Here is a 23,505-nt window from a genome sequence, read left to right on the forward strand (position 1 = left end):
GTACTGGTAAAGTAAAAATTCTAATGTCATAATTCTGACTTTTCCTACGTATTTTTATTTAAATAACACATTTTTGTCTTTTCCTGTTATAAATGGGCTTCCATACCACTGCTGCTATTTGATAAGAAGTTCAACTTTGTACTAGTAAAGTAAAAATTCTAATGTCATAATTTTGACCTATGCAATGTATTTTTCTTTAAATAAGCAAAAGTGTATCTTTTCCTGTTATAAATGGGCTTCCATATTGCTGCAAGCATTCTACCTAAGGAATTTGAAGTTTTCAGTGGGTGTTCTTTGACTCTCACCCAGTGTGAGTTGCTATAGGCTACAGCAAAGAATAACTGGGTAGGTAGGTACCAAATGGATGAATGAATGATTCAGGCTGAAAGATTCTGAGTTGACGTTCTTACAAAACACCAATAAGTCCACTTTTATAACTGCTAATTCAGCCACTGTGAAGGTCAAAAATATTAGCACACTATCATTTGAATGATTTTTTTTTGTGAATACTATTTTATTGATGTAACATCTTAACCAACATTCTCTCCAAAGCAGCTTTGACAAAACACTTTGCACTAAAACCCTTATAATCAAGAAGAAATTCGAAGACTTGATTAAAGGTAAAAATTTTCAATACACATAGGTACTACTCAGTGCGTGTTACCCTGACATGTCACTACTGTTGTTAATGGAAAAAAGTGTGGGAGTGGGTTTGTCAGGATTCCTTCATACATTTTATCACACGTTTTCATTCCATCTACCAACCAAGCAAAGTAGAACAAGTTAAGTAAAGAGTGTCCATTCTTATATGCATTACAGCCACCTAAAAAGTAGCTCATTTTGAAGAAAGAGATATTTTTATCCTGTGAAATGGTTATCTTAATGGCTAAGAGTTGTTTATACAATCAGTAGTTTTCAAAAGTTTTCATTTAATACCAAAAAAACAGTAATTTCATAATAACATTTCTTTTCTCAAATGGTAGGTGCTGCATTTAGGAATGAAACTTAAATGTCTCAATGTAGAGACAATAAAATACATATCTAAAAGACAGCACAAGGCTTTTCTCCCTCCATTTCAAAACAGCCTGATTGTGTTAATATTTTAGAGGGCTATTTTTGTGTCAAGAGAAAAGATTTATAGTTTTACCTTTAAAACTCCTCTGATTTTCGTAAAGCACCCAACAGCACCCCTAATTCCACAAATGTGCTTCTAGCTCGCTGCTGCTGTTTTGAAACTCAACATCTAAGTTTCTTGAAGTATCTTAAAGCTAAAGCCTCTATCACAAAATATACAGTGGTGTCTTTTTTTGGCAGTGTACAATAAAAACAAATATAAAATAGATTAGCAGCAGGGTGGCCTACAGTAAATGTTTGAGAGCAACTTGTAACCAGAAGGTCACAGGTTTGATCCCAACAGCAGAAAAAGAGTCCAGAGCGTCCTGCTCACTCACTGTGATTATCTCTGGGTAACAGCACCAGCTAAATGCTTCAAATATAAAACTATGGCAGAAAATGCAAATAACCTATAATCTCAAAAAGCTCACACTTTTCCTTCAAGACAAACAAAGTAAATTATCAGGTCATTTCTACTCTTGACTCTAATGAATATGAAAATAATTACATTTTGGAATAAAGGGATACTGCTTCAAAAATGGCAATGAAATAGATGTATTTACATGAGTCTTACTCTGGCCTGTAATGTAAAGGTTCAAAATATATAATTTTGAACTAATCATGATTAAATCCATGATGCTGATGTGAGTAAATGACTGATTCCAGCGCATTTTGAACACACAAACAATAAATAATAAAGCACTGTGACATGTTTACATTCAGAGTGAAAACTTTAAAACCAAACAAAATCTGATAAATAATTCGGACTAAACTAACAAAACTTGAAGAACAGTAACAAAAATAGTTACATTTAAAATGAAAAAAAAGGAAGCATATATTACTCTGTTGCTTTTGTAATGACTGTTAAAATGTCATTTTTTTGCATCACATTCATACCTCACCTATCAAAATATAAAATAAAGACTTTTACTTAATGGAGGTGTGCCATGTTGCAAGCTTAGCATATGAGAACACTGCAACCTCACCAAAGAAAAACAAAAAAGTGAAAAGACATTTAAGATATCATTACAGCATTCTCAGTATTTGAAGTCCGACACCTGGTGAGCTGTTGTCGTGGTTGGCGAAGATTCACCTGTTCGCGTTTCAGTGGTAACCATGTGCCGGGTGATTTTGGTGGTCTTGGTCACTGTGGTGACAGTTCCCTCCTCGGTGGAGGAGACTTGTTGCTCAGACATTTCCTGGGTAGTGAAGTCAAGCCCTGAGGTGTGGAGGCAGAAAGATCCCGAGACGTCAATCTCACCTCCTACCTCCCCTCTCCGCTGGGCTTGAGGAGAACCCTCTGGGGTTATCTGGAGGAAGCCTGGGGGAGGAGAAGGGGGAGGAGGAGGAGGAGGAGTGGAAAGAAGCAGAGGCAAGTAGAGGAAAGGAAGCAAGGAGAGGAGAGAAGGACAGGTATGGAAATCAAGAGTGAAAAGAAACTTAGTCTTGTGTAGCAGAGAAAACAGAAAGTTATTATTAATAATTTATAAAAAAAAGAGAAGCAAAACATAAACAAGTATGTATAATTTAGTGCAATACAGTGTAATTAGGTCTATGGTAGTATAGTGAAATAATGATAGAACACAAGTATCAAGTATAAAACATATACAAAACTTATACATAATATGAACATTATTGCTCATTTTTGGAAGATTTGTGCAATTATTCGCTGTCTCTTTTAAATTAGTAACCCAGTGGTTTAATGCAACAATTTAAAGTTTGGGGAACATGCAAAACTGACCTATCGCTATCCCCACCCTTGAACGCCACGAGCCAATCACACTTTGTATAGCTACACAATGTGTTCGGACATCCTGCTTATAGACCTCCAAAGAAAAGCTTCCAAAATATAGAGTTTCCTGCAGTTTTATTTAAATATATGCAGTTATAACTTAAAAAATTGGTCAAACGATGTGTATAGGGTAAATGTAACACTGATACGAGGCATCCTGTGAGGCAAGAGAGTGGAGTGCATTTCATCTCATGCCCTAAACCTCACATAAACAGAGCAAAGTGTCTCCTTTGGATTAAGCTGTGTGGCACGTAAAGAAGACAACAAATTAGGATATCTACATTTAAGGTAAGACAACATAGTGTTAGAAAAATTTACTGCAAAGTGACAAGTATATATAACCTCATACATTATGTTGGCAACATCGTGTATAACGTCACCTTGCAGCAAACTTTGCTCGGTAACGTTAGCTTAAGTTAGCCAATAGCCGCTAACATTATGGCCAACTTTAGCTTTGTAATGTTAGATCATCATGTCATCTGTTTAAGTTAGTCTTTTTATTCTTTGACACCTGGACATCAGTGTTAACTTTAGCAAAAGGAACCTAGTTGAGGCCCAACCAATTGAAAACCATTAATGTTAACTTAGCTGTGAAGTTACAAAGAAAGCAAAGGGTGGCTAACGCTAACACCTCGACATAGTTATGTCTTCTGTGTGAAATAAGGAGCTTCTGTCCCCAAAAGTTCTGTATAGCATCTTTGGATATGTCTTTGACACTGACAACCACCACTGTTAGTTTAGGCAGCATGCCAATTGTTTGTCCGAGTGACTAAGGGGATGGAGGTTAGTGATAAGTCAATTACAAAGTCTAAAAATACTGCTACTTGGTCAGTAATTTCCGCATCAGACACCACCGACAAAAGCCATCCTTTTGCAGCAGTATATGTTGCTGGGCAGTGTCAGTTCACAATGCTGTCGGACAGTGTTAGTTTGACATGCTTCCAGACAACAACATAACTTAAGGGGTGGATGGGTCCAGTGTACACTGTACCATCACCCAGGAGCCTGGTGTTTGCTTCTCGAATGAATGTCAAGTCAAACTGCAACCTTTTTTCTAAACCTAACCAAGCGCATTTGTTGACTGAACTGAACCACAAGCATTTGTTGCACAAAGAAATAAATGTAAATACAAGGTGTTTTTTACTGATGTACTCATGTTTTGAAAGACTCTATTCATCTATTGAACAGAAACTATACATTTCCTGTGAAAATGGATGCGTATTTTGAAAAGGCACAATGCATGTAACAGGCATAAATTGACACAGTGTCCCAGAACGTCAGGCACCCAGGATAGAAAGTGCATCATATTTACAAGTCAAAAATTCACTGGGCATGTGGCGATATGTGATTAGTTGGGAGTGACAATATGTTGGAAAGATGGATGGAAAAATCCCAGTGCAGCAAAGGCTAAGATATATTGACTTTTAGTCCTTAATATAGGTCCCTCTCTTCCCATAATGTAACTGGAAAGCAGGTGTTTAAGTATAAAATGCAGTGGAGTAATCACATAAAAAGCCCATGTTTGTGTGTATCAATTTTGTAAATAGTAGTTCAGGATAACTTTTCATAACATTCTTTACAAACAAAAAATTAAGTCATGTGCCTCTCTTTAACAAGTACATGAGAAAACATGTTTGACTTGAAATGTTTCCTTCTTACCTGTAGAGTGTGGCTTCAGGGTGAACTTAGGGACCTTGAACCAGGAGGAAGACTCTCTTTCTTCAGACTCTCTGCTTTGGCCCTCGGCCTCGCTCCAAGCCTGGACTTTTCCGGAGCTGAACTCCATAGTAAAACTAGCGGGGGACTCTGAGCTATCCCTGTCCAGCATATCTGTTCTGGCATGAGATGACACGACATCTTCTGAATGCTCCTCACTAAAACTGGTACTGGCCATCTTGCCTGATTTGTATGCCTCTACTTTGCCTGGTGATGAATCCTTTCCCAGTTTCACACTCCTCTCTGTATCCTGCATCTTGCCATATGGAGAGGTTAACTGTACCTTTGGAAGTTTGATCTTGCCACTGAATGTCCCTTTATCATCCTTGGAGCCTTTGTGAGGACTTGCATCTTTTTCACCGTTGAGACTTGAACTTGAACCTTCGCCCTTTAGAGTGACATCAAACGACCCTGATTTACCAGGAGAAAATGACACTTTGGGCATTTTCATCTTCCCTCCCATCTGTTCTCCTTCCCATTCTTTCTCTGTGTTTACAGCAGCTGATTTATCTTTGGACTTCCCAAAGCTTGGCTTCATTTTAATTTTTGGCATCTTGACTTTGACGTCTTCTTTTTCAGCCTCAAATGATGTCTGCTCTTCCAGGAGGCCTGTGCATGCAGTGGACTCATCTGTTTGAGGAGGATTTACCAAGACAAAGACAGCCTTTTTTACTTTGGGCATTTTAGGGCCCTCATACTGAATTTCTGGCCCATAGATATTCATCCTTCCCTCAGGAGAGGAGATGGAGGGTAATGGGACACCAAACTTAGGGACTTTGATTTTCTTGTCTTTTTCCGTTCTGTCCTCGTCTTCATCCTGTGATGTACCAATATCAAACTCTATGTCTGGAATCTTTGGGACTTTGATTTCTGCTCCTGATGACAAGAAGCTACCCTCTCCCCCTGATCCTAATTCAGCGGAGCCTTGTTTGGTTTTAACACTTGGTAATGTAACCTCTGGCACTGTGATGTTAACACGATGTTTATTCTCTTTATGTCCATTGTGGGTTTCAACTTCAACCTTGTACTCAAATCTTTCTATACCCTTGCATCTGTGTTTGTCCTGACCACCTAACTCCACTTCACCACAGTTTTTGCATATTTTTGTTTCTGCTGTTACATCTATGCCAGTTTTCTTTTTTGGCATTCCAATCTTAAATTTTGTTCCTTTGACTTTAGGTCCCTTTACTTTGCTGCCTCCTGCTGTGTTCAGATCCAAGTCAGGTAGTTCAACTTTTTGCCTGTCCTTCTTGCAATCTCCTCTATGAAGTCCTAAATCAAGCTCCAGGTCTCCCTTCGGACCTGTGATATCTATTGTTGGCATCTTCAGTTTTAGACCTTTGTGGTCTCCTTCAACGTGCATATCAGCTTCCCCATGAGCCTGTGTATCAATGTCCAGATCTGGTGATGTGACCTGTGGCATTTTAATTCTCCCTCCCCCCTCAATGGTTGGTAGGTTGATCTCTGCTTCACCTGATGTATTCTTCGACACTGATATACCCCCCTTTGGAAGTTTAACATGAGGACCTTTGACTTTTCCTTCTGGGACTTCCATCTCTATACCAGGTGCATCAATATCTTTACTTTTACCTTTAGGGAGTGAAATATCAACTTTTGGCATCTTGATATGTGGAAGCTTGATAGTTCCTCCCTCTGCCTCCAGTTTCCCCTCAGGTATGTCAATATCTGCTTTTCCTTTAGGGATAGATATACTCACATTAGGCATCTTGAATTGTCCCCCATCTCCCTTAATGTCTGCCTCTGGACCTTCAATTAAAGATTGTCCTTTAGGAAGAGATATGTTAACTTTTGGCATCTTGAACTTTCCTCCCTCACCCTTAATTTCGACATTGGGGCCTTCAGTTTTTCCCTTTGGCATTGAAACGTCCACTGAGGGCATTACCAGTTGTGGCGTTTTAGGTTTCTTTCCCTCAATCTCAAACTCTGCTCCTTCAATTTTGACAGATTTTCCTGTAGGCAGAGACATGTCAAAATCTGGCATTTTCCAATGTGGCATTTTGAGCTTGCCCTCAGTACCTCCCTCTATTTCAACATCAGGACCTTCAATGTTTCCTTTGGGCAGAGAGATGTTGATGTTGGGAATTTCCATGTGAGGCATTTTAAATTTCCCTCCTGTGCCTCCCTCTATTTCAACATCTGGACCTTCAATCTTTCCTTTTGGTAGAGAAATGTCAACATCTGGAATTTTCATATGAGGTGCTCTGAATTTTCCTCTAGTACCATCCTCTATTTCAACATCTGGACCTTCAATCTTTCCTTTTGGAAGGGAAATATCAACTGAGGGCATGCTTAGATGTGGCATTTTGAATTTTCCACCTTCTCCTGTAAGCTCAGTCTCTGGACCCTCAATCTTTCCTTTGGGCAGAGAGATGTCAACATCTGGACCTTCCACCTTTCCTTTGGGCATAGAAATGTCGAGGTTAGGCATTTTCATATGAGGCATTTTAAATTTTCCGCCTTTACCTCCCTCTGTTTCAATATCTGGACCTTCAATCTTTCCTTTTGGAAGGGAAATATCAACTGAGGGCATATTGAAATGTGGCATTTTGAATTTTCCACCTCCTCCTTTAAGCTCTACCTCTGGACCTTCAATCTTTTCTTTAGGTAGAGAAATGTCAACATCTGGACCTTCAATCTTTCCTTTGGGCAGAGAGATGTCTATATTGGGCATTTTCATATGAGGCATTTTGAATTTTCCTCCTGTGCCTCCCTCTACGTCAACATCTGGACCTTCAATCTTTCCTTTGGGCAGAGAGATATCAACATCTGGCATTTTCATGTGAGGCATTTTGAATTTTCCTCCAGTAACTCCCTCTATTTCAACATCTGGACCTTCAATCTTTCCTTTCGGAAGGGATATATCAACTGAGGGCATGCTGAGATGTGGAATTTTGAATTTTCCACCTTCTCCTTTAAACTCAATCTGTGGACCCTCAATCTTTCCTTTGGGCAGAGAGATGTCAACATCTGGACCTTCCACCTTTCCTTTAGGCATAGAAATGTCGAGGTTAGGCATTTTCATTTGAGGCGTTTTGAATTTTCCGCCTTTACCTCCCTCTGTTTCAATATCTGGACCTTCAATCTTTCCTTTTGGAAGGGAAATATCAACTGAGGGCATGCTGAGATGTGGCATTTTGAATTTTCCACCCTCTCCTTTAAGCTCAACCTCTGGACCCTCAATATTTCCTTTGGGCAGAGAGATGTCAACATCTGGACCTTCCACCTTTCCTTTGGGCATAGAAATGTCGAGGTTAGGCATTTTCATATGAGGCATTTTGAATTTTCCGCCTTTACCTCCCTCTATTTCAACATCTGGACCTTTAATCTTTCCTTTTGGAAGGGAAATATCAACTGAGGGCATATTGAGATGTGGCATTGTGAATTTTCCACCTCCTCCTTTAAGCTCTACCGCTGGACCTTCAATCTTTTCTTTAGGTAGAGAAATGTCAACATCTGGACCTTCAATCTTTCCTTTGGGCAGAGAGATGTCAATGTTAGGCATTTTCATATGAGGCATTTTGAATTTTCCTCCTGTGCCTCCCTCTATGTCAACATCTGGATCTTCAATCTTTCCTTTGGGTAGAGAGATATCAACATCTGGCATTTTCATGTGAGGCATTTTGAATTTTCCTCCAGTAACTCCCTCTATTTCAACATCTGGACCTTCGATCTTTCCTTTCGGAAGGGATATATCAACTGAGGGCATGCTGAGATGTGGCATTTTGAACTTTCCACCTTCTCCTTTAAACTCAATCTCTGGACCCCCAATCTTTCCTTTGGGCAGAGAGATGTCAACATCTGGACCTTCCACCTTTCCTTTGGGCAGAGAAATGTCGAGGTTAGGCATTTTCATATGAGGCATTTTGAATTTTCCTCCTTTACCTCCTTCTGTTTCAATATCTGGACCTTCGATCTTACCTTTTGGAAGGGAAATATCAACTGAGGGTATGTTGAGATGTGGCATTTTTAATTTTCCACCTTTAAGCTCAATCTCTGGACTCTCAGTCTTTCCTTTGGGCAGAGAAATGTCAATATCTGGACCTTCGATCTTTCCTTTTGGAAGGGAAATATCAACTGAGGGCATGCTGAGATGTGGCATTTTGAATTTTCCACCTTCTCCTTTCAGCTCAATCTCTGGACCCCCAATCTTTTCTTTGGGCAGAGAAATGTCAAGATTAGGCATTTTCATATGAGGCATTTTGAATTTTCCTCCTTTACCTCCTTCTAATTCAATATCTGGACCTTCGATCTTTCCTTTTGGAAGGGAAATATCAACTGAGGGCATGTTGAGATGTGGCATTTTTAATTTTCCACCTTTAAGCTCAATCTCTGGACCCTCAGTCTTTCCTTTGGGCAGAGAAATGTCAACATCTGGACCTTCAACCTTTCCTTTGGGCAGAGAAATGTCAAGGTTAGGCATTTTCAGATGAGGCATTTTGAATTTTCCTCCTTTACCTCCCTCTATTTCAACATCAGGACCTCTGGTTTTTCCTTTAGGTACAGAGATGTCAACATCTGGCATTTTCATGTGAGGCATTTGGAATTTTCCTCCCTCTATGTCAAGGTCTGGACCGTCGATCTTTCCTTTTGGAAGTGAAATGTCAACATCTCGACCTTCAATCTTTCCTTTGGGCAGAGAGATGTCAATGTTGGGCATTTTCATATGAGGCATTTTGAATTTTCCTCCTGCACCTCCCTCTATTTCAACATCTGGACCTCCGATCTTTCCTTTGGGCAGAGATATGTCGACATCTGGACCTTCAACCTTTCCTTTGGGAAGAGAAATGTCGATGCTGGGCATTTTCATATGAGGCATTTTGAATTTTCCTCCTGCACCACCTTCTATGTCAACATCTGGACCTTCAATCTTTCCTTTTGGAAGGGAAATATCAAATGAGGGCATGTTGATATGTGGCATTTTGAATTTTCCACCTTCTCCTTTAAGCTCAATCTTTGGACCCTCAATCTTTCCTTCAGGCAGAGAGATGTCAACATCTGGACCTTCAACCTTTCCTTTGGGCATAGAAATGTCGAGGTTAGGTATTTTCATATGAGGCATTTTGAATTTTCCTCCTGTACCTCCTTCTATGTCAACATCTGGACCCTCAATCTTTCCTTTGGTCAGAGAGATGTCAATGTTGGGCATTTTTAAATTAGGCATTTTGAATTTTCCTCCTGTACCTCCTTGTATGTCAACATCTGGGCCTTCAATCTTTCCTTTAGGTAGAGAAATGTCAACATCTGCACCTTCAACCTTTCCTTTGGGCAGAGATATGTCGATGTTGGGCATTTTCATATGAGGTATTTTGAATTTCCCCCCTATACCACCTTCTATGTCAACATCTGGACCTTCAGTCTTTCCCTTTGGAAGGGAAATATCAACTGAGGGCATGCTGAGATGTGGCATTTGGAATTTTCCACCTTCTCCTTTAAGCTCTACCCCCGGGCCTTCAATCTTTCCTTTAGGTAGAGAGATGTCAACATCTGGACCTTCAACCTTTCCTTTTGGCAAAGAGATGTCAATGTTGGGCATTTTCATATGAGGCATTTTGAATTTTCCTCCTGCACCACCTTCTATGTCAACATCTGAACCTTCAATCTTTCCCTTTGGAAGTGAAATATCAACTGAGGGCATGCTGAGATGTGGCATTTTGAATTTTCCACCTTCTCCTTTAAGTTCTACTCCCGGGCCTTCAACCTTTCCTTTAGGTAGAGAGATGTCAACATCTGGACCTTCCACCTTTCCTTTTGGCAAAGAGATATCGATGTTGGGCATTTTCATACGAGGCATTTTGAATTTTCCCCCTGTACCTCCTTCTATGTCAACATCTGAACCTTCAATCTTTCCCTTTGGAAGTGAAATATCAACTGAGGGCATGCTGAGATGTGGCATTTGGAATTTTCCACCTTCTCCTTTAAGCTCTACCCCCGGGCCTTCAATCTTTCCTTTAGGTAGAGAAATGTCAACATCTGGACCTTCAATCTTTCCTTTGGGCAGAGATAGGTCAATGTTGGGCATTTTCATATGAGGCATTTTGAATTTCCCCCCTGTACCACCTTCTGCGTCAACATCTGGACCTTCAATCTTTCCCTTTGGAAGTGAAATATCAACTGAGGGCATGCTGAGATGTGGCATTTTGAATTTTCCACCTTCTCCTTTAAGTTCTACTCCCGGGCCTTCAACCTTTCCTTTAGGTAGAGAGATGTCAACATCTGGACCTTCCACCTTTCCTTTTGGCAAAGAGATATCGATGTTGGGCATTTTCATACGAGGCATTTTGAATTTTCCCCCTGTACCTCCTTCTATGTCAACATTTGGACCTTCAATCTTTCCTGTATGTAGAGAAATGTCAACATCTGGACCTTCAATCTTTCCTTTGGGCAGAGAGATGTCAACATCTGGCATTTTCATATGAGGTATTTTGAGTTTTCCTCCTGCACCTCCCTCAATTTCAGCTTCTGGACCTTCAATCTTTCCTTTGGGCAGAGAGATGTCAATGTGAGGCATTTTAATATGAGGCCATTTGAATTTCCCTCCTTTACCTCCCTCTATTTCAACATCTTGACCTTCGATCGTTCCTTTTGGAAGTGAAATATCAACTGGGGGCATGCTGAGATGTGGAATTTTAAATTTTCCACCTTCTCCTTTAAGCTCAATCTCTGGACCCTCAAGCTTTCCTTTGGGTAGAGAGATGTCAACATCTGGACCTTCAACCTTTCCTTTGGGCAGAGAGATGTCGATGTTGGGCATTTTTATATGAGGCATTTTGAATTTTTGTCCTGCACCACCTTCTATGTCAGCATCTGGGCCCTCAATCTCCCCTTTGAACAATGAAATATCAACAGAGGGCATGCTGAGATGTGGCATTTTGAATTTTCCACCTTCTCCTTTAAGCTCTACCTCTGGACCTTCAATTTTTCCTTTAGGTAGAGAAATGTCAACATCTGAACCTTCAATCTTTCCCTTCGGTAGAGAAATGTCAACATCTGGACCTTCAATCTTTCCTTTGGGCAGAGAAATGCTGATGTTGGGCATTTTCATATGAGGCATTTTGATTTTTCCTCCTGTACCTCCTTCTATGTCAACATCTGGACCTTCGATCTTTCCTTTTGGAAGTGAAATATCAACTGAAGGCATACTGAGATGTGGCATTTTGAACTTTCCACCTTCTCCTTTAAGCTCTACCTCTGGACCTTCAAGCGTTCCTTTAGGTAGAGAAATGTCAACATCTGGACCTTCAATCTTTCCTTTGGGTAGAGAGATGTCAACATCTGGACCTTCAACCTTTCCTTTGGGCAGAGAGATGTCGATGTTGGGCATTTTCATATGAGGCATTTTGAATTTTTGTCCTGCACCACCTTCTATGTCAGCATCTGGGCCCTCAATCTCCCCTTTGAACAATGAAATATCAACAGAGGGCATGCTGAGATGTGGCATCTTGAATTTTCCACCTTCTCCTTTAAGCTCTACCTCTGGACCTTCAATTTTTCCTTTAGGTAGAGAAATGTCAACATCTGAACCTTCAATCTTTCCCTTAGGTAGAGAAATGTCAACATCTGGACCTTCAATCTTTCCTTTGGGCAGAGAGACGCTGATGTTGGGCATTTTCATATGAGGCATTTTGAATTTTCCTCCTGTTCCTCCCTCTAATTCAACATCAGGACCTCCAACTTTTCCTTTAGGTAGAGAGATATCAACATCTGGCATTTTCATGTGAGGCATTTTGAATTTTCCTCTTTTACCTCCTTCTATGTCAACATCAGGACCTTCGATCTTTCCTTTGGGAAGTGAAATAACTGTGGGCATGCTGAGATGTGGCATTTTGAATTTTCCACCTTCTCCCTTGAGCTCCATCTCTGGACCCTCAATCTTTCCTTTGGGCAGAGAGATGTCAATATCTTCAGTGGCACTTGATTTTCCTTTAGGAAGGGATAAGTCAATGTCAGGCATCTGGATATCTGGTGTCTTGAATTCGCCTCCTTGTCCATCAACCTTTGCATCATGCTTAATATTTGGAAGGGACACATCAAGGTCTATTTTGGGAATGGAAACATCAATTGTTGGCATTTTGGGAATTTTGAGGTTTCCCTCATAACCTCTGATATCAGCTTCTGAGACATCAACCTCTCCTTTGGGAAGAAGAACCTCGGTTTCTGTGGTTTTCGCTGCTGGCAGTGAAAGCTCGACAGAAGGCATCTTAATCTTGGTCTTAGACTCAAGGTAACCACTTGGTTTACCTAAATCTTTTTCTTTAGAACCAAATCCCGGCATGGAGAACCTTGGTAGTTTGATAGTGACATCAGGTGCATGGAAGCCCCCTTTTGCTTCTGCGTCAGCCTTCAGTTTAGCATCAACCTCTCCCTCTAGGAGTTCACCTTTTGGTGATTTAATTTTAAACTTGGGGAATTTCACTTTGTATTTTGTTTTGTCATCCGGGATCTCAACATTGACTTCTGGTTTAGAAATGTCAATTTTCTCCTTTTTCACTTTAATATCCACATCAGGACAAGACAGTGATACATCTGTATGCTTTTTTGATATACCAAATGAGGGCATTTTGATTTTAGGTTTTTTCACCTTGACTTTTCCATCCCCATCAAACTCTACTGAAGGTGCCCTAACCTCCCCCTCCACATGTGGTGGGCTAAGGGAAATGTCTCCCTCGCCACTCTTTGACTTTCCACCAAACCTTGGAAGAGAGAAACTGGGAACTTTGAGGGAGACATCAGGTAAATCAAAGCTGCCACCTGAAGAGGGCCGGCCTCCCTCTGCTTTCAGAAGCTCCACTTCCACTTCGTCACCTTTAGGTTTGGCAAGGCCAAAGTCCAGATCCACTTTTGGAGCTGATATGTCAACTGTCGGTAATTTGACAGTGGGAAGTTTGAGGGATGCACCTGGACCTTCTACACCACTTGTCTCCATGTCTGCACCCTTAACTTTCAACTTGACTGGATTAATATCTCCTTTAAGACCAGGCATCTTCAAATCGCCTGATGCTTCAGGAGCACTGGTGTCCACTTTGAGGCTTTTGTCTTTCAAACCAGTGGGAAGGCTGAGATCAAGATCAAATTTTGGGATATTTATGTCAAGAGTTGGCATGTGGAGACCACCTTTTTTACCTGATAGGTCAACCTCTGGCACATCAAACTCTCCCTTTCCAGATAGACCTCCAATATTGACATCTCCCTCCACTTTTCCTTTTGGAACTAAAATGTCAACAGCTGGCATTGTGACTTTTTCTCCCCTCATCTCTGGTCCTTCTGCTTTGACATTTCCCTCTGGCAAGTTCATCTTTGGAAGAGAGATGTCAAATTTTGGCAATTTGAATTTCCCTCCTTTTACCCCAGGACCCTCAATACTGAAGTCTGCGTCAGCCTTAACTTTGGGGAGTGACAAGTCGATGTCTGGCATGCTGATTTTTCCTCCCTTAAGTTCGGGACCTTCAATTTTGACATCAATGCCCTTTGCTTTCATTTTTGGAAGAGAGATATCAACAGAGGGCATATGGAACTTGCCCTCTTTGCCAGCAGGTCCTTCTATGTCAATTTCTCCTCTTGCTTTTTCTTTGGGGAGTGAAATATCAATATCTGGCACCCCAATCTTCCCTCCTTTGATGTCTGGTCCTTTTATTTTGAAATCACCCTCTGGGAGACTCACTTTTGGTAAAGACACATCAAATTTCGGCATTTTGATTTTACCCCCCTTCACCTCAGGACCCTCAATATCAAGGTCACCTTCAACTTTTCCTTTGGGGAGTGAAATGTCAACCGTTGGCAAGTTAAACGTTCCCCCTTTGACATCAGGACCCTTGAGGCTGATATCTACCTCTGGAGACTTAATTTTAGGAAGTGATACTTCACCTTTGACTTCAGGTCTCTGAACATCAATGTCAACTCCCTTTGGTTTGATTTTAAGCAGAGAGATGTCAAGTGAGGGCATGTGAAACTTGCTGCTATTACCACTGTGCCCATCAATGTTAATATCTCCTTCTATTTTTCCTTTTGGAAGTGAAATATCAACAGTAGGCATTTCCATTTTTCCTTTCATATCTGGTCCTTCCACATTGGCATCAACCTTTGAGAGACTCACTTTTGGTAAAGAAACATCAAACTGCGGCATTTTGAATTTTCCTCCTTTCACCTCAGGGCCTTCAACATTTATGTCACCCTCAACTTTTCCTTTAGGAAGTAAAATGTCAACAGTAGGGATGTTGACCTCTCCTCCTTTAACACCGGGACCTTTGAGGCTGATGTCTACATCGGGAGATTTTATTTGGGGCAAAGAAATATCAACTGATGGCATGTTTAGCTTGCCGCCTTTAACCTCTGGGCCTTCGATATTTATCTGAGGTCCCTTTGCTTTCATTTTAGGAAGAGCGATATCAACAGAGGGCATATGGAACTTGCCTCCTTTGCCAACATGTCCCTCAATTCCAATTTCTCCTCTTGCTTTTCCTTTAGGGAGTGAAATATCAATGTCTGGCATTTCAGTTTTTCCTCCCTTCATGTCTGGGCTTTTTATTTTGATATCACCCTCTGGTAGACTCACTTTTGGCAATGAGACATCAAATTTCGGCATTTTAAATTTACCTCCCTTCACCTCAGGTACCTCAACATCAAGGTCACCCTCAACTTTTCCTTTGGGGAGTGAAATGTCACCTTTAATTTCAGGTCCTTCAATATCAACATCAATTCCCTTTGCTTTTGTTTTAGGAAGAGAGATATTAACTGAGGGCATGTGTAACTTGGCTCCTTTGCCACCGTGTCCCTCAATGTCAATATCTCCTTTTACCTTTCCTTTTGGGAGTGAAATATCAACTGTTGGTATGTCCACATTACCTTCTGGTAGGTTCATCTTTGGAAGTGAAACATCAAATTTGGGCATTTTGAATTTGCCTCCTTTTATCTCAGGACCCTCAACACTGAAGTCACCATCTCCTTTTCCTTTTGGGAGCGACAAGTCAATATCTGGAATCTCAATCTTCCCTCCCTTGATGTCTGGGCCTCTTATTTTGACATCATCCTCTGGGAGACTCACTTTTGGTAAAGACACATTAAATTTTGGCATTTTAATTTTACCCCCCTTCACCTCAGGACCCTCAACATCAAGATCACCTTCAGCCTTTACTTTGGGGAGTGAAATGTCAACAGATGGCAAGTTCCACTTTCCCCCTTTGACATCAGGACCCTTAAGACTGATATCTATCTCTGGAGTCTTAATTTTAGGGAGTGACATGTCACCTTCGATATCAGGTCCTTGAATATCAACATCAGCTCCCTTTGTTTTGATTTTAGGAAGAGAGATATCAACTGATGGCATGTGAAACTTGTCTCCTTTACCACTGTGCCCATCAATGTCAATATCCACATCTGCTTTTCCTTTTGGAAGTGAAATATCAACACCTGGCATTTCAGTTTTTCCTTTCACATTTGGTCCTTCCACATTGGCATCACCTTGTGGGAGACTAACTTTTGGTAATGAAACATCAAAATGCGGCATTTTGAATTTTCCTCCTTTCACCTCAGGGCCTTCAACATTTATGTCACCCTCAACTTTTCCTTTAGGAAGTGAAATGTCAACAGTTGGGATGTTGACCTTTCCTCCTTTAAGATCAGGACCTTTGAGGCTAATATCTACATTGGGAGATTTTATTTGGGGCAAAGAAGCATCAACTGAGGGCATGTTTAGCTTTCCACCTTTAACTTCAGGGCCTTCAATATTTATCTGTGGTCCTTTTGCTTTCATTTTAGGAAGAGAGATATCAACAGAGGGCATATGGAACTTGCCTCCTTTGCCAACATGTCCCTCAATTTCAATTTCTCCTCCTTTAGGGAGTGAAATATCAATGTCTGGCATTTCAGTTTTTCCTCCCTTCATGTCTGGGCCTTTTATATTGACACCACCCTCTGGGAGATTCACTTTTGGCAATGAGACATCAAATTTTGGCATTTTGATTTTACCCTCCTTCATTTCATGACTTTCAACATCAAGGTCACCTTCAACTTTTCCTTTGGGGAGAGACAAGTCAATGTCTGGCATGTTGATTTTTCCTTCATTAAGTTCAGGACCTTTTATGTTGACCTCCGGTCCCTTTGCTTTCATTTTGGGAAGAGAGATGTTAACAGAGGGCATATGGAACTTGCCTCCTTTACCAGCAGGTCCTTTGATGTCAGTTTCTCCTCTTGCTTTTCCTTTAGGGAGTGAAATATCAATATCTGGCATCTCAATTTTTCCTCCCTTCATGTCTTGGCTTTTTATTTTGATATCATCCTCTGGTAAATTCACTTTTGGCAACAGGACATCAAACTTTGGCATTTCAAATTTAACTCCTTTCACCTCAGGACCCTCAACATCAAGGTCACCTTCAACTTTTCCTTTGGGGAGTGAAATATCAACAGTGGGCAAGTTAAACTTTCCTCCTTCAACATCAGGACCCTTAAGGGTTATATCTACCTCAGGAGACTTAATTTTAGGGAGTGACATGTCACCTTTGAGTTCAGGTCCTTGAATATCAACATCAACTCTCTTTGTTTTGATGTTAGGAAGTGTGATTGAAGGCATGTGAAACTTGCCGTCTTTACCACCACATCCTTCAATTTCATTATCTCCCTCTATTTTTCCTTTTGGGAGTGAAATATCAACAGTTGGCATTTCCATTTTCCCTTTAATCTCGGGTCCTTCCACTTTGATGTTGCTCTCTGGGAGGTTCATCTTTGGAAGTGAGATGTCAAATCTTGGCATTTTGAATTTTCCTCCTTTTACCTTAGGACCCTGTATACTGAAGTCAGAATCACCCCTTCCTTTGGGAAGTGATAGGTCAATGTCTGGCATGTTTATTTTTCCTCCTTTAATTTCAGGACCTTTAAGTGTTCCTTTAGGAAGTCCAACATCACAGGCTGATATTTGTATACTCCCATCTTTTCCAGAGTGAAGGTCAATATCAATGTCTCCCTGTGCTTTACCTTTAGGAAGTGACAAGTTGATTTTTGGCATTTCAAATTTCCCACCTTTGACTTTTGGCCCTTGAAAATTCACATCTCCTTCAGGGAATTTTACTGGAGGGTGGGCGATGTCTACAGACGGTAGGCTGAATATGCCTCCTTTTGCTTCACCCTCGACATTGATATCTCCCTCTAATGTTCCTTGAGGGGGTGATATGTCAATAGTTGGCATTTTAATCTCTGGCTCCTTGATGTTGACATCCCCTTGCTTTGATTTTATTTTAGGGAGAGAAACATCAACCAGGGGCATGTGGAAATGTCCTTCTTTACATTTAGTTTCTATGTCACCTTCTACTTTCCCCTTTGGAAGAGAAATATCAACTGAGGGTCCCTCAAGGCCAATATTTCTTTCGGGCATCTTCATCTTTGGTAGTGATACATCAAATGTAGGCATCTTCAACTTGCCTCCTTTAGCTGTGGGTCCTTCAATGTCTACATTACCCTCTGCTTTTCCTTTTAGAAGAGAGATATCAACGGTAGGCATGTTTATTTTCCCTCCCTTAATCTCACTTCCCGTTAGGTCTAAATCTGCCTCTGGTGTGTTAACCTTAAACTTAGGACCTTCAATGTCTATGTCAGTTCCCTGTGATTTGATCTTTGGTAGTGACACATCTAAAGATGGCATGCTGAACTTTGCTCCTCCTTTGACTTCTGGTCCTTCAATATCAACCTCTCCCTCCTTAGTTTTCATCTTTGGGAGTGAGATGTCAAAAGTTGGCATCTTGAACTTGGCTCCGTCACCACCACCACCCTTGAGCTCCATGTTTCCCTCAGTGTTTGCCTTGGGGAGTGAAAATGAAACATCTGGAAGTTCAGGGTATTCTAGATACACATCTCCTTCAGGTAGCTTCGTTTTTGGGAGAGAAATGTCCACAGAGGGCATGCTGAATTTGCCTCTTTTTAATTCACCACCCCCAATGTTCACATCTCCCCCAACGTTTCCTTGGGGAGCAGAGAAATCGACAGTTGGCATCTTGATCTTTCCGCCCTTGATTTCAGCTCCCTCCAAAACAACCTCTCCCTGTGGTGTCTTCATTTTTGGAAGAGTTAAATCATATGAAGGCATATTAAACTTGCCTCCCTTTCCCTCGATGTCAACCTCACCCTTGGATTTACTTTTTGGAAGAGAAATGTCTACTGATGGCATCTCAATTGTCCCTCCTTTTATCTCAGGTCCTTGGAAGTCAACCTCAGCCCCAGATATCCCCATCTTAGGGAGTCTGACATCGACTGAGGGCATTTTGAATTTTCCTGCCCTCCCAGCATGCCCTTCTGCTTCAATGTCTCCTTCCATTTTGCCTTTGGGCAGAGAAATGTCAAGTGAGGGCATTTCACATTTACCACCTCTCACTTCAGGGCCTTCAATGTTGACCTCCACCTCACCTGTTTTCATTTTAGAGACAGAGATGTCAAATTTTCCACCTCCTTCAATATCAGTCATTCCTGCTTTGCCTTTGGGAAGTGTCAAGTCTACTTTGGGTAATGTGAAGCCTTCTCCTTTGATATTTACTTCTCCTTTTGGTGGCTTAATTTTTGGAGGAGATATGTCAAACTCAGGCATTTTGAACTTCCCATCTCCACCAACATAGTGGCCCATATCCATATCTCCACTGTCTGTTTTCCCCTTCCGGAGAGAGATGTCAGCAGAAGGTAGACTGAATTTCCCTCCACCTTCGATGTCCACATTGGATGATCCCGCCTTTGGCAATGAGATATCAACCTTTGGCATGGAGATTTTCGGCCCTTTAAAAGTGCCCTCTATCTCATCAGGAACTCTGTGTTTGGTGTCTAATTCCAAATCGATATCAGGCACAGAGATGTCAATGGCAGGCATTCTGATTGCCATCTTCCCAGCTCCTTTGTACTCTGGAAGTGCTATGTCGATGTCAGTCTTTCCTTTAACTTTTGGTAGAGAAATATCAACAGAAGGCATCTGAGTAGATGTAGCTTGTCCTGAGAGATCAACTTCCATCTTTGGTTTGGTGATATTTGCCTCTGGGAAACTAATAACATTGCTTCCTTTGATTTCTGCTTCTGGAGGTGTTATGTCAGTATGAGGCACTTTAATTCCTTTGGCTTTCACCTTGATGTCACCATCTATCTCATCAGAATGACGTGAGAGTCTAACTTTGGGCAGTTTCAACTTTGGCATTCTTAATTTTGCATCTCCTTTGCCTATGTCTACATCACCTTTTTCCACAGTTACCTCTGCATCAGCTCCTCCTTTGATGTCAAGTTTAGGGGCTTTGATTTCGGCTTTTCCATGGGGAAAGGATGCCTCAACTTTTCCTGAAGGGAGTACAAACTCAACATCTGGCGTGTTAAGCTTAACCCCTCCCTTTCCCATGTCCACGTTTTTATCACCAGACAAACTGAACTCCACTGACGGTGGCTGAATGTTCACACCCGGAGGCTTCATCTCCACAGATCCAGTTTCCAAAGCTGAGTCTGACTTTGTCTGTTTGGTCTTAGGTAAGGTGATTCCAAACTTGTGTCCTTTTCCCTTGGTTTTCACTTTAGCTTCAGGTATCTCAGGTGGAGATATATTCACCTGTCCCTCGAGTCGTCCTCTGTCCACTTTTCCTCCTGTGTCTTCTCCAGTGTAACCCTTTGTTTTCATGTGGGGAAACCTGGGAAAACCATACAAAGAAAGGAAATAAAGAAGAAGAAAAAAAACCAATATAATATAGCAAAAAATAAGAAGAAAACATTTCCAAATGTCTCATAAATAGGAATGTCCCGATCATGTTGTTTTCCCCCCGATCTGATAAGATAAGAGTAATTTAAATCTGCCGATTTCGAGGCTAGATAATACAGCTGCAGAGTGCACACTTTAAGTTGGCTACTTTGACGTTAATAAAATCAATTCAATGTATAGCCTATGCTTGACAATACGAACAAATGAGTAGTGCTGCAATGCATTAACATATTATTATCATTATTATTATTCATTTATTTCACAAATAAAGTATAAAATGACAAACCTTCCCCTAAAACTTCTGTGTCTGTCTCAGGGGAGTGTCTGTCTCTTTAGGAGAGTAGACTCTCCAATGTTTTTTGCTTTTATGAAGCCTGAGTTACCTAAATGAACTGTATTCTCTTGTGCTTATTTTTGTTGGCTTTTTGCTCACAGAGCTTATATAGTACATGCAGTAGCGAGTGGTGAGTGTGGTTGTATTGAACTCAGCACCGCTGTCCCTCTCTCCTTGGAGCAGGGTGGAGAAACACTGCAAAAGGCAAAACGTGAGACTCTCTGACTGAACTGACATGAAATAAATGCTCATAACTTAAGTAAATAACGTAAATATATGTCTCATACTGCTTTTTTGTTTATGGTGTGTGGTGTTTTGCGGTGGGTGGGACTCAGCCGCTACTATCAGACACACATGGAGCTTAACAGATGGGAGAAACAGAGACAGCTGAGCAGAGGAGAGATGACGAAGGCTTCACTCTATATGCTAAATATTCTCAATCTTGATCAGTTAAAAAAATGGCTTGACTGGCCACAATCGGATGATTGAGATGGGATTGGGACACCCCTTCCTGTAAAGAATTTTGTATAAAAGAAAAAAAAAAATTCAGATAACCATTTCTGTCTTCAAAATACAGTCAGTAATAGTACTGTATCACACTATTTGGTAACATCATAAAAAATAACACCCTTTCCACATGTTCACTCACACGCACAGCAGGTAGCTGTGACAATTTCCATGAAAAGCAAACGCAGAAAGTGCAGTGCCAACCTGATCCTCCTCTTTGCCTTCCCCACGGCTGCTGCTCCTCCGGCTCCTCCAGCTTCGACCTTCACGCTCCTCCTCTGTTTGAATTTTGGGAGAGAAAACTCCACATCTACGTCACTCATCTCCAGCCTGGGGGGTGTTCCCTCTATCACAAGCTCCTCTCTGCGTTTCTCCTTCAGCCTCTTCAGACCAAAGCGTCCACCTCTCTTCTTCTTGACCTTGAATGGCTTGCTGCCCTTCACACTCTGAAACATGCAAACACACATAAGAATGACAAGAGGGTCACTTGCCAGTCTGCAAATGGAGTATGGTACAATCTGCTGAGGTACTGGCTTTGTGTAGGTTGATTTAACAACTAAAAGCATTGAGAAAATATGAATGGGTTTTAAATCTAATTTGGACTAAATGGTTATATGATTTATGAACAATGGGCCATAATTAAAGGGACAATTGTAATTTTAAAGTCGCAACATATGGCCATAAAATTCTTTGGCCTTATTTAATTCTAATAAAAATAAAAGTATTAATATTAAATATAAAAATTAAATTAATATCTAATTTAATTTAATTTTATTTTATTTTAAAGGGACCATATACAGTTTAAAACACAAATGTTACCATTTCATGCACTGTACAAGATTATAGTTTAGGGCTAATTTGCATCTGCAGAAAACGACAAGACACACCAAAAAAGAAAAGACACAAGAAAAAGAAAAGATACAGAAAAAGGAAAGACAGAAAAAGAAGACACACAAGAAAAGAAAAGACACAGAAAAAGAAGACACACAAGAAAAAGAAAAGATACAGAAAAAGAAAAGACAGAAAAGAAAAGACACACAAGAAAAAGACAATGCACAGGAGAAAAAGAAAATACACAAGAAAAAGAAAAGACACAGGAGAAAGAAAAGACACGCAACAAAAAGACACGCAAGAAAAAGTAAAAAAAAGAGAAAAAAAAAACAGACACAATTGGTATTTACCAAAGTCTGATAAACTGAAAATGTGGCTTTACTTAAAACTACATTTGATTACCATTTTGGCCAGCTTGGCTTTGGGACCTTTGACCTCCACACTGGGCACTCGAGGCCGCATGCTGACCTCTGCTCCAGGAATCGTCCTCTTCAGCTGGAAGCTGACCTTATATGGCTCCGCACACTGGAGGATCTTCAGAGCGTCTTCATACTTCACGTTGTCGAAGTAGACCTTTGCACTCAGCAGTTGATCACCTTTACATGAAGAACATTGACAAGTTGTAACACTGAACACACTCACAAGGTATTTTATGAAACTTGGCAAATGTACTGTATCACCATGTATCAATGTATCAGCGCCAGCGTTATCATCATCTTGTCTCAAGTGATGGTCAGGCCATAATGTCTCATCATCATCACACATTATGTTTGCTTTTTGGAAAAAATGCCCTTGTCTGCATTTCCTGTTGTTTGACTTCACAGACACATAACCACCAGCGTCCAGCATTGGTGGAAAAATGTTGATGCTGTCAATTCATTGAAAGACTACCTGGTCCTCGTCTGTTTGGGTTTGAATTCAATGACCACATTCACCAGGACAGACGGTTGTTTTCTTCCTCCTCCTTTTGGATTTACTAAAGCATGTGAACACACCTCTATTTATTAACCTGTGCAATTCTGAATGGTGTGTTACTATTTTAGGCCTCGTGTTTGCAATAAAGGCACAGTATTTTAGTTTCAATTGTGATGATTTGAGTCAATTTTATTAAGAGCATTTGTTTTCTAAATAAACAGGAAATGATTGGAATGAATGGCATGATTTATTTGTCCACTTTTGTGTAGGTTTTTTCAGGAATAGTTTTGAATATTGAAACACGTTTTAAACAAGTGAACAGCATAGTTTTGGGAAACGGGTCTGTCTTTTGGCAGAGGGCGTCATGGCTTGGCATGTTTAGCTAATAGGCTCAGTTATAGTGTGTAAGCAATCAAGAAAAACTGGAATGTCATTATGTTCAAGTGATGACTTGTGTATTTATTAACCAATAACAACAGCAAAAACATCATCAAAAATTGCGTTTCTTAAGAGTTGTATTATTTGTAGTTTTGATCTGGGATCACTCTGTCATGTATTTTGATACTATTGGTCTGA

At 40.7% G+C, this 23,505-nt stretch overlaps 1 protein-coding gene across 5 annotated transcripts in view; it reads right to left on the bottom strand.

The window, feature by feature from the left end:
• Positions 1–484: 484 nt before the first annotated feature.
• prx (periaxin) overlaps positions 485–23,505 on the bottom strand; it is a 61,408-nt gene continuing 38,387 nt past the window's right edge. For 4 of the 5 annotated variants that reach the window (XM_088079304.1, XM_088079306.1, XM_088079305.1 and 1 more), the window contains 4 exons: positions 22,417–22,610; positions 21,388–21,629; positions 4,565–20,274; positions 485–2,434 (listed from right to left, as the gene is read on the bottom strand). In XM_088079304.1, coding sequence (XP_087935430.1) covers positions 2,151–2,434; positions 4,565–20,274; positions 21,388–21,629; positions 22,417–22,610 — 16,430 coding nt within the window. In that variant the 3' untranslated portion in view covers positions 485–2,150. Of the gene's footprint in view, positions 2,559–4,564; positions 20,275–21,387; positions 21,630–22,416; positions 22,611–23,505 lie in introns of all 5 variants that reach the window. The other variant, XM_088079307.1, reaches the window with a different exon arrangement.

The sequence above is a fragment of the Plectropomus leopardus genome, chromosome 6 (assembly GCF_026936395.1).
Source record: "Plectropomus leopardus strain MGB_pleo_1.0 chromosome 6, ASM2693639v1, whole genome shotgun sequence".
Classification (NCBI taxonomy): Eukaryota; Metazoa; Chordata; class Actinopteri; order Perciformes; family Serranidae; genus Plectropomus; species Plectropomus leopardus.